General features: G+C 34.0%; 1 protein-coding gene across 4 annotated transcripts in view; it reads left to right on the plus strand.

The window, feature by feature from the left end:
- Positions 1 to 1593: 1593 nt before the first annotated feature.
- KLRB1 (killer cell lectin like receptor B1) overlaps positions 1594 to 12188 on the plus strand; it is a 51977-nt gene continuing 41382 nt past the window's right edge. For 3 of the 4 annotated variants that reach the window (XM_053557647.1, XM_053557645.1, XM_053557646.1), the window contains exons 1-5: positions 1594 to 1730; positions 6098 to 6196; positions 6880 to 6954; positions 8615 to 8769; positions 9578 to 9693. In XM_053557647.1, the coding sequence (XP_053413622.1) occupies positions 1646 to 1730; positions 6098 to 6196; positions 6880 to 6954; positions 8615 to 8769; positions 9578 to 9693 (530 nt within the window). In that variant the 5' untranslated portion in view covers positions 1594 to 1645. Of the gene's footprint in view, positions 1731 to 6097; positions 6197 to 6879; positions 6955 to 8614; positions 8770 to 9577; positions 9694 to 11720; positions 11785 to 12188 lie in introns of those variants that run through there. The other variant, XM_053557648.1, reaches the window with a different exon arrangement.

Genomic DNA, 12188 nt, shown 5'->3' on the forward strand with positions numbered 1-12188 from the left:
AAAGTTTGAGATCACTAAAGCTTATATATGAAAGCTTGAGACTAGCTCATAAGTACATATAATTATTCTATTTAGATGACCCAGGACCCAGGTTTTATAATTCTGGCAGATTGTGTATATCCTAACAATTTAGATAAGGATGTGGAAGAACCAAATATCCTAGCACCAATAAATATCCTAGGCACCTACCTATCAAACAGTTGAAGAACATTTCAATTGAATCACTAAAGATTGGATTGTGAAACTTTTAACAAATGCATCTATCTCACTTTGTGATTATCAGTGATATTAAGGGAATAAGTGTGTGTGCCTATGACATACATATGAAAACATAAATATTCTTCAATGAATAAACACTTCCTTGGGTTTGAACATAACTTATCTTTTGGGTTCAAAATCAGATTAGCCTAGTGCAGTGGCTCATGCTTGTAATCCTAGTACTTTGAGAGGCCAACATGGGAGAATTGCTTGAGGCCAGAAATTTGAGATCAACCTAAAGAAAAGCAAGATCTCCTGCCTCTACAAAAAAAAAAAAAAAAAAAAGAATAGTTGGCCAGGTATAGTAGTGCATGCCTATAGTCTCAACTACCCAGGAGGCTGAAGCAGGATTGCTTGAACCCATGAGTTGCAGTGAACTATGATGATGCCACTGAACTCTAGCCTAAGCAAAAGAGCAAGACCCTGTCTCAAAAAAGAAAGAAAGAAAGAAAGAAAGAAAGAAAGAAAGAAAGAAAGAAAGAAAGAAAGAAAGAAAGAAAGAAAGAAAAAGAGAGAGAGAGAGAAAGAAAATAAGAGATTGGTTCCACTGTCAAGTAATCTTGATCACCTGGTACAATTCTACTCTAATCATAGAACATAACTTTTAGGAAATTCCTGATTTTGCTCTTTTTTCATCTGTAATGTGAGGATGTCAAATTCAATGGCATCTGAGGTCCTGCTCTAAGATTCTATGTCTGAAAAATCTTTGAAAGAGATAGGAAATTCCAAAGCCTCTATTTCCTATAATTCCACCAGATTTCAAATTCTTTTACTTATGTAGAGACTCTATTATGATATATGCACGAGTGCCTATAGAACTCAGCTAAGAGTAGGCAATATATGCCCTCGTTTTTTTTGTTACATAATGCAGTGGCCTTTCCACGTTTATACTCCCATTTCTCACATTTTACAACTTTCTTTAGGGCACAGGTATTTCAGGAAAATTTAAGGTTTTTGAATAGCATGATGGATTTTTTTGCATTAATTTTTACTTCCTCAACATTGTATTAAGTATTATTTATCTCAATTACTGAAAGTTGTCAGAGTGCACCCTTAAATTTGAACCCTGAGTGTCTCATTTGCATCATCCTGATCCTGGCTTTGAGAAAGGAGCTCAAAAAGGGTGGTCAGAGAAAGAAGAACAAACAAGCCTTGAATTTTGTCAAAAATAGACCAATTAATTGAAAAAGTAGTGCAATAGACACACAACAAATGAATCATCTCAGTAATTTGAGGAGAAACCGTAGAACTAGAAGTGAGGGTGGGTGGGGACAAAAGAGATACAGCAAAGCATTTCAGGCAGGATACTTCCTTTTGCTGATTTAGCCTCAAAGAATTGGGGGGTTGTTCTCATGCACGAGTTTAATGCCACGTTCTCCTCTCTGCAATGGACAGACAAGTGATATATGCTGATTTGAAAGTATCCAGAGATTCCAGCCCTAAAAGTTCATCACCCTCTTCTCTTCCTCGGGGTAAGTGGCTTTAATTTTCCTTTTGGCATTTGTTTATATTCCAGAGTTAGATTTTCATCTTGCATTTATGGCTTTAAAACATTTCTTTAAAGATAAGCTGCAATTGTATAATGATGTTCAATAGGTGTAACATAGCTTGCCCATGGATAATCGCAATTTTAGAGAAAAATTTTAAACCTCATAAATTTATTTTTTAGCAAGATAGTCAGCATGGAAAGTGAATATCACTTCTTTTACTGAGCCTTGATTGAAAGACTCCAAGTAAATATTTTACATATATGAGCAAAATGAAAATTTTTAGACACACTGGAAACTTGCTGTATTAGTAACCTACCTTATTCTAAATTCCTTTACAAAATATCAATACCACAATTAAATTCCAGTCTATATGCATCCATAACATTTTTTTTCAGAATGCAAAATGTAGGCTTAACAATTAACATCCTCCACTCTCCAAAGTAAGTGGAGAATTTTCTGGAAGAAAACCATATTCAAAATCAAAGACTTGAGTATAAGTACAACCTGATAGTTTCTAATTTGAAAGTGTCACGCTTTAAAGGAGATGCATACAACCATTATGTACCCATAATAATTAAAAGTTAAGCACTTTTTTAAAAAGATGGAGATAAGCCACAAGAAACTGGACCATATCAATAATAAACCTATTTAACATTTGTTGAAAATGGCACTTTTCTGTGTGCCAGAGGAGTTAGTATTCTGAGTGAAAGGGATGGGGAGTACCAATGTGAGCTAATGCATGTATATGACAGATAGCACAGCCTGGGAATAAATAAGAGACCAGAGAAAGGGGCAGAAAATACATATGAAATTAACGATCTACAAGCAGTATTATCTTCTAAAATCTAACTGAATTTACTGGCATTGATAGTATTACAATTGTTTTCCAATCAGCTATATATTTTGCATTGTGCTGAGTATGTAAATTGTACCTGTCAGGGCGGTTTGTTACACATTAAAACTTTTTAACTTTTCAAAGATTTAGGTCAGGAAGAAAGTTTTAGGGTCTTCAAAAAACTTTCACTACGATCTTAATATAAGATTGGAGGAAACTGAAATATTTGGTTGAGCCAGTTATTTTTTCTTTAATGACAAAAGGCAAGTCTTTCTTTTCCCCAATTGAGATCTAGCAAAAGAGTGTGGAAGGTGGGTGTTGAAAGGCGGTGTCAAAGAATGAGTACAGAAAAAGTTACTTTCCCTAACACTACTGTCCACAATTTCAAATCAATGGATCCTGAAAGTGTGTATACTTGGATTGTAACTATTACCCTACAGAATATCATCTTAAAAGTAAATCTAAAAGAACAAATAATAGAATAAAGCCAGAACAAAATCTGTAACTACAGAACACTGACCTGGTATTACAATGACTGTGAAACCACTATCAGACGGGTTAGCTAAGATGTGGTAACTGCATCACACCGTGATTGTATCTAAGGCAGCAGCAAAACCAGAAAGAGACAAGTGAGTGATAACCTATTTTATTTATGTCCAAATGGTCAAGGATTTGGTCTGCTAGAAAAGTGCATAAAGTATTGGAAAATGCTTCTAGATCATTCATTGGCATGATCTATGTGCCAGGCATGCTGAAAATGTACCAGTGAATAAAATAGAGAAAATGTTTTTGCTTCATAGAGTTTATATACCCGTGGTGGCATACAATCAATACAAACAAAAACTAAGTGTTTATAAAAGATTGGATGGTGTTGGTTCCATCAAGAAAAAAATTTTAATGGAATTGGACTTTAGCTTTTGTGAAGAGACGAGTTGGTACCATACGTCAAATAGAATAATCATGGAAGGTCTCCCTGAGAAGACATGTGAGTCAAGACCTGAAAGAAGTGAGGGACAAAGACATGCTCTCCAACAAAAGAACCTTCTAGGAAGTTGGACCAGCAAGTACAAAATCTTGGGATGAGCACAGGCCTATTGTATTGCAAGAGGAGGATGCATGCAGAGCGTACCACATGGAGACCAGATGGAGAGGAAAACAGAGCAGTAACAGGGAACCACATGGAGCAGGCATTTGTACATCACTTTATAGACTATGTTCTACTTGATAGAAAGCCACTGAAAGGTTTAGAACAATGAAATGAGATTACCTAATATCCCGTTTACACAAAGAATAGCTCTAGGTATTTCCAAATAACATTCGCCGGCTCTCTTCAGTGATCTATTAGTAACTCCATTGATTCTAATCACATACAATGAAGCAGAAAACAGTACAGGAGAGCATTGCCCCCAGGTGCAGAACAATGTTCTACTCAATTCCTTAAATTTTAGCATGAATGAGGAACAATTTTTAAAAGTCACCAAATTGGCTTTTATCTACAGTTTAAAAAAATGTAAAACTACTATTTATCAAACAGTTACTATGTGCCAGACACTGTGTCTAACATTTAGAAGAATTGTAATCTTCTTATAATCCTCTCCAAACCTTATGGAGTACATATTCTTCCACATTTTACAGATGAGAAATCTGTGGTTTATGAAGGTTGAACATATTGCCCAAAACAACTTGTCCAAACTCGGATCTGCTCAATTTGAAAGACTACTCTTAATGCTAGACTTTAGTAATAAAATTTAGTAAATTAATTTTAGTAATAAAATTACATTAGCATTGAAATAGTGACTATATGGAGCTTTCTGCATATTGCAAACAAACTTGGAGTTAGAAGGAAGGAAAGGATGAAGAGGAAAAAGAAAGTTGAAATTATGTAGGCTCATGGACTAGGTTTAGCCAGACTTATGTCATACTAGCTTTCCGTAGAAATATTAGATCAATATTGCCAAGTTTGATCTCCTCGTTTGCAGGTGTAACCCTGGGACCTTGGAGTTTCCTCTAGATGTCTATTCCTATCTCCACACCCCACCGATACATGTCCTAAATAGTGTCAGATGATAATCCACTTGTCACTATGTTTAATGTTTTTCCCATAATCTTTTTTTTCCCTTTATTTATTTATTTGCAATCATTGGGCACCATGCACTGGTTTTATATACAATTCCATAATCTTATATCATGTTTGCCCATACTAAATTCTGTCTCCTCAGGGACATTTTAGAGAGAAATAATTTACTTGTATGAATGTCAGTATTCTAATGAGAGACCCAAACTGGATTGTACAACTTAATTCTCAAGGGAATGCACACAAACAAGTAGAAATGGCTTTATAGGTCGTTCTGGAACATATAATGAAAATAAGAGACAATATTGTAATTATTTATATTAAGAAACATTATTGAAAAATTTTGAAGGAACAGATAATATAAATAAATCAATAGCTGCGGATAAATTAGAAAACCTTTACTTATAAAAGCTCTTGGCTATAATAATACAATTTAGAAAATCATTTATAATGGTTATACATTTAACATATTATAAACCAAATGGGTGTAAAAGGGGTTTTATAATTAAATCAGAGATACAGGAGCTGTCTAAACACAGTTTCAAGCAGTGTAACTGAGATATATCCTAACAGAATAATTTCTGTCAGAATTTATTTAATTTTAGAAGCTATAATCCAGTGTTTCCACAGAATATTTTTTATAAGTTTCTTTATTATTTTTTCTATGAAATTCATGTTTGTAAAAATGTCTAGAAGCAAAATACATTGATATAGTTGTGATTAATTTATAACATTTAATTCATTAATATAATCATAACTTCTGATAAGCATGAGATATATATTATATAGTCATTAATATGATTACAGAGAAAAGCAAAGATATCTGATATTTTGTTTAGAGTATGCAATGTTGTAGACATTAGTATGTGATATATTTTAGTAGTCTAGTACTGAAAATAGTGCGCAGTCTCACAAAACATTCTTCCTTCAATGCCATACATTTCATCCAAGTTGGAGATGACGGTTTTAGGCAACAGTAAAGCAGAGTATTTTGTGTCCTCTGAATAATAGAAAATAGAAGTTGTATATGTTATCAGTACCTAACATGGTGCTTGGCATAAAATAAAGGCAAAAAAAAAAAAAGTCTTGAATAAGTGAAGATTTTCCTTCTTAGACAAATTAGTTTTACTTACTTCCTACAATAAGGCATGTACTCCATTTTTGTATAGCACTTGGCAATTTTAAAAACATCTCCCCATCTATCTTATTTGATTTTCATCCTTTGTGCACAAGACATGCACAAATATTCCCATTTTATCAATGAGCAAATTCTCAGTTGTATCTGAGACTCTGTTTTGTGGCACTCTGCTGTTAAGATGTCTGATAAAGGTTCTTCCCTCCCCGCAGTCCTCATTGTCCACACATTGTCAAAACCACCTTTAATTTTTGTAGCAGATGTGCTGAACTGAGTTAACTGAGTATATTTTTTTAACTTCTCAGACGTCTGTCAGGGTCCACCTTGGCATCAATTTGCTCTGAAACTTGGCTGTGCTGGGGTTATTCTTCTTGTCTTGAGTGTGATTGGGTTGACTGTTTCAGGTAAGTGAGGTAAGATTTGTTTCAGAATATTTATTCTACTTTATCACAAATATCAGAGCATCTTAACATAATTTGGCCACCACAAATTTAGTGAAAGACCAGTGAAATAAAATATTAGAAATCAATGTTTCTAATAGTCATCTCATATCCATTTTGAAAACTTTAGCCATTCACATTTATCTCCCTAAGTGGTCTGGGAGTCATCATGGGGTGCTACACATGAACTCTAAGAATGTTAAAAAAAAAATCACAATTATAAGGAAAAATGACAACAAAGAAAAGTAAAAGGTATAGTTATTTACAATTTATTAAGTACTCACTAAATTCCATATGGAGGTAGATGATCTCTCTCTCTCTCTCTCGGAATAGGCATAAGTATACTCATTAGGAATATACAAAGTTCAGGTAAGAGTGTAAGCAATTTAGAAGTGTAAGTAATGCCCTTAAGTTGATTTGTCTAGTAGATAACAGGTAATCTAATATCTGTGTGAGTCTACTTGTTGTATCTTTTTCCTTGTTTATGCATGCTGCCTCTAGTTGTTAGTGCCTGGCTACACTTTATCTTCTGTCCACACTCAAGCTTATTGAGATAACTTCGTTTCCTGAAGTGGTAAATATAACCTATCCATTCCACCTCACATTTCAGCATTTAACTCTCTTAATGGTTTTTCCTTATTTACTAGTGATATCATTAATACAAAAATCATCAATAGAAAGATGCAGCATGGATGTTCAACAGAACAGAAACGAAACAACAGGTAATTTTGAGGCTTGAATTTCCTAAGAATAATAATCAATATTTGATAAGTAACATGTGTTTTTTTTTCTTTCTCTCGCTCTCTCCTCACCTTCCTTTCTTCCTTTCTTTCTTTTTATTTTTTATTTCAGATTAATATGAGGGTACAAACCAGCATGTGTTACTTTAGTTAAGGTTCACAGCAAACCATTATGTTTAGAAACTGTTATCATCCTACTTTTATGTTTGAGAAAATTGATGCACGGAAAGGTTAAGCAACTTACTGAGGGTCACACAAGTAGAAAGAAATGGAACTGGGAATAGCATTTAGGTGGCCTGACTTCAGAGCATGAGATCTTAACCACCAGGGCATGCTGCCTAAGAAGAAGCCCCTGTAGGAATAGTCAATTAATTGTTAATAGCCAAATATCAAATTAAAAAGTAAAATACACCTTTAAGTGAAACATTTGATTGTTAATGAATATATCAAATATTTAAGTTTGGTCTGAAGTTAATTAATAGAACTCAAAATATAGAATGAATTATTTATTATTATATTTCCGGAACATGTAGCAACATTAATCTTGTTCTAGTGTATATGTTAATAAAGACAACTACTGGCACCCTCTTCCACTGGCCCATCTTCTATACCTTCCACCTGCCCCAGGGTCTTTTCCCCACTCCTTCCACTCCCCTTAAAAAAAAAAAAGAATGACCACTGTTGAGTAACTGTAGTAAAATGTGATTTGTATACACATTCTCATCATATTAAGTAGGCAAATATATCATTTGGCAATTAGAAATTTTATGATTTTTCTAAGTTATGGCATTTCCATTAATTTGGTGAAATGAATTATTATTTTCTTTGCATTTGCATGCTTTTTAAAATCACCATTTTTTAGATGAGTTTTGATTTTGTTGCCCATGTAGTGGACTAGTCACTGATGATGAAATTAAGGAAATAAATACTCTTGACTCTATCATCTGATTGGGTAAGCTTAAACAAGTTATTCTGTCTCTCAATGTCTTAAAATGTAAGATGTGGCTATTAAAAAAAATAGAGTGACAGTCTCACTCGACTAGAGTGCCATGGCATCATCACAATTTCCTTATCACAATTATAAGGAAAAATGACAATAACAAAGAAAAGTAAAAGGTATAGTTATTTACAATTTATTAAGTACCCACTAAATTCCATCTTGAGTCCAAGAAATTAAGGTTGCCTCAGCCTCCCAAGTAGCTGGCACTACAGGCACCTACCACAGTACCCAGCTAGTTTTTCTATTTTTAGGAGAGATGGGGTCACACTCTTGTTTGGGCTGGTTTCAAACTTCTGAGCCCAAGCAATGCCCCTGCCTCGGCCTCCCAGCATGCTAGGATTATAGCATGAGCCACTGCACTGGGCCCAACCAGTTTAAATTATTTTGATGGTATCTTCCTCTTTTAATATTCTATGATTTCATTTATGCTCAATATAACTGGTTGCAAATTCTCAATTCTTAGTACTGGAATGAAAAGTAGGTTTCATAAACCTCAAAATTATAACAAATTTATTGTTCTCACTATGGTAATCAAAGACTTCCAAGCATTTATAATGACTTCTGTATGTTACCATGTGGTGTGGTAGGGACAGGTTAGGAATATCACACTTATTTATTTCTCTTTTCTGTTTCCTAATTTAGAAAGTCCAAGTCCATTAGAGTGCCTGGAACCCTGGCAATCACTCCAAGATAAATACTTGTTTTTTTCTACCATTTTAAAGCCTTGGAATAGCAGTCTAGTTGATTGTTCCACAAAAAAATCCAGTTTACTTCTTATTCAAGATCAAGAGGAATTGGTAAATCTTTAAATAACATATCTTAATAAAACTTAGTGTTTCCCCATTAAAAAAAAAATAGAGACTTTACAGCCTTTGTATTAACCTGGATGGAAGTGGAACACATTATTCTTAGTAAATCATCACAAGAATGGAGAAGTAGGAATCCTATGTACTCAATTTTGATATGAGGACAATTAATGACAATTAAGGACACAGTGGAGGTGGGGGAAGGGGAGAGCAGAGAGAGAAAGAAGAAGGGAGGGGTGGGAAAAGGAAGAGCAGAGAGAGGGAAGGAGGAGCAGGGTGGGGCCTTGGTGTGTGCCACACCTTTTGGGGGCAAGACACAATTGTAAGAGGGACTTTGCCTAACAAATAGGCAAAGTGTTAGTATGTTATGGTGAAAATGCAATCAGTGTAACCTGGTTTCTTGTACCCTCAATGAATCCCCAACAATAAAAAAAAAAAAAACTTAGTGCTTCCTTTAAACCATACGAAGATCTCTGGGCTTTACTCTAAAGATTTTATGCGATGGAAGTAGGGACTTTGAATTTAAGATGCTCACAATTGTAGAGATTAAACAGACATATATGAAAATAACTTAATAGAAACTGATGAATAAAACAAAAAATAAAAATATATGGAGAGAACTATAACTACATAATTACAGAGAAGCGACGATTAACTCTGATGAAAAGTCAGGAAAACTTCATCAACTGAAGGTGTTGAGGGGTGATGGTTGAACTAGGCTTTAGGGGATGAGTAGAATAAAAAAGATGAATAGATAAATAGATGCAACACTCAGTCATTTCTTCTGTCTCATTTATAGAGACACATACAGGAGCTGATAAAATATGAAGGAAATTCATTTTGGATTGGATTAAATTTTACATTACCAAAGAAGAAGTGGAAGTGGATAAATGGTTCTTTTCTAAATCCTACAACGTGAGTATTAGATGAACTCTTTTTAATAGTTCATTCTCCTTGGGTTTACATTATAAGGTAGTAACATTTTTGTTGAAGATTAAGTTTTGTAGTTTTAATTTGGTTTAGAAATTCTCGAGAGGTTCAAAATAATCTGGGAAGATGGGGGATTCTGAAGTTAGTAGAAAGGTCCATATATGAAAAGACATCAGACCCTTACAAGAATATATATTTTTATCTGCAGTGGCATTTTAGGTGATAAGGCACTAACTCCTTGGGAATGGGGGATGTGAAATTTAAAAGAAATGTCTAGCTAGAGGCTATTGGTACACAGAAATTTTTATGTAGAAGTAGTGTTTTCAAACTCCAGGAAACTGTATCTTAGTGGATCATAAAATCAATTTTAAAAATTGAAGGCATGGTTATGAAAGGAAAAAAATAGTAAAAATCAGAATGTGAAACCAAAACACTTGAGAGTATCTAGCAACATTTTGACAAATATGGCAGTACATTTTAGCCAGTAGTGTGAAAGGGATGTTTTTGAGGGGCCGTGATGAAAATATGTATAAGCCACAAAAGAGACATTTGCTGTTTTCTTTTTGGTGTACCATTATTATTTCTTGTGTATTATGGTTGAGATAACCACAAATGTAATAAGAGGCATGATGCTACACAATTAGATGTTATATTTCGGCAGAATTCATAGTTAATTTTATAACAAAGGGCGGGGTATTGTTCTGTCTTGCAAGCAAAAGCATGTATTTGACTAAGTTTCTGTTAAGAACTTTCAGTAAGTTTATCAAAAGACATGGTATTGAGAGTTACATTGAATGAGTCTGTGAGTGATTTACTCAAATTTGCATAATTTATATATAAAATGTATTTTCTATCATTCAAAAATCAAGAGGTTGAAATTTAAAACAAAGGTGCATGTTTAAGTTTACCTAAAATATAGGGATAATTTATTAAGTGTGAGAAAGTACTAAACATTGAAAGTAATGTTGGCTTAATAAGAGCCATATTCTGAAATATTTTTTAAGTGTGAGAATTTAAAGATTATTTAAAAATAAGTGTTTGGGGCTAGAATTAATTTATAAAAATGAAAACATTTTTCTTTAATAACATCTCTCCTGATTTTATACAATATTTTCTGGTGATTATTTTCTATGTTTTTATTTATAAGTAAATAAAAGTTTATTTGGTATTAAGTTACTTTTATCTTTTCATATGTAGTAAGGGTTAATTTTTGTTGATTAAATAGAATGTGTGTGTGTTTCTTAATTTGGTCATGGCAGAAAATGTTTATTTTATTGTAGTTCATAGTAAAAATAAAATTGGAAAACATTAAAGTATCTGTGAGCAAAAATACGTGTAATGTGAATGGAATAAATTCAGTTGAAATCTGAACCTCCCATTTTATTCTGAGGAGAGAGGTGATGCTTTGAGTAGAACAGTAGTGATCAGATAAAGCTGGAAGGTATGTTATGGTGAAAAGAGCACCAGTTAGAGCCTGCTTTTATTTGAAATCTCTGAGCCTTATTTTTTAGGCAAGAAAAAAAGGGGAGAGGGGAGAGATGATAATGTGTTTCATGGAATTGTTTTGTGAGTTAAAGGAGATAATGTTAGAGAACTAGCAGGATATGTCATAGAGGAAGGTCTGGAAAGCTATCAGGGCCTTTTGGAAGGGTAATCATTGATTCGACCAGATTGGCATTGAAAAAGTTCACTTGAAAATTGAAGAAAGAATTAGGAGAGTTGTACAGATAAAATATAGGAGAGATTTGCAGTATTCCTATTGAGATAAGTTGATGGTTTGACCAGAATATTGGACAGTAGGAAGAAATCAGACTAGCAACTCAAGCCCAAGGGGTTGCATGAAAATAATAGAATAGAGGGAAAAAGAAAGGCTGTGATGGATGGAGTCCTGCCCACTGCCACCAGCTCATCTTTTTGAGACAATAGGTGATTCTTGAACTCATTCCATTCTTGATCCCGACTCTAATACCACCTGTCCATCATTTGAATTCTATCTCTGCTTCCACCTGCAGTGAACCACAGGATTCATGCTAGTTTCAACCAAATATTGCAAAGCAACACTGACTTCTGTTTGACATAAGAATAAAAGAAACCTCTGCCTACCTATCCATGAACTGAGCCTCTTTTTCTCACAGACTGTGTTATGGTCCATTATTTCATTTCCAAGAAACACAGTGGACAGTATACTTTCTGATTCACCCATGTAAGCTTCACCTTGCTGGGCTTATCGGTGTTGCCGAGAGGAATTCATTTGTTGTTTCCATCTGTGCAGATGTTACACTTATTGATTTTTGTGTAGGTCAAAACTTGTTACGATCCATATACACCCACACCTCTGTACACTTATCACATGATCACATGCTTCGTTTAAGCATTGTCACACTTTCATGTATGTCATCTCAATGCCTTCCCCAAATTTTAGGTGGTTATACTATATATGTTGAAGAAAACTGAGGCTTGGTAAAATTAAGAAACTATTC

Source organism: Nycticebus coucang, chromosome 12, assembly GCF_027406575.1.
Source record: "Nycticebus coucang isolate mNycCou1 chromosome 12, mNycCou1.pri, whole genome shotgun sequence".
NCBI lineage: Eukaryota > Metazoa > Chordata > Mammalia > Primates > Lorisidae > Nycticebus > Nycticebus coucang.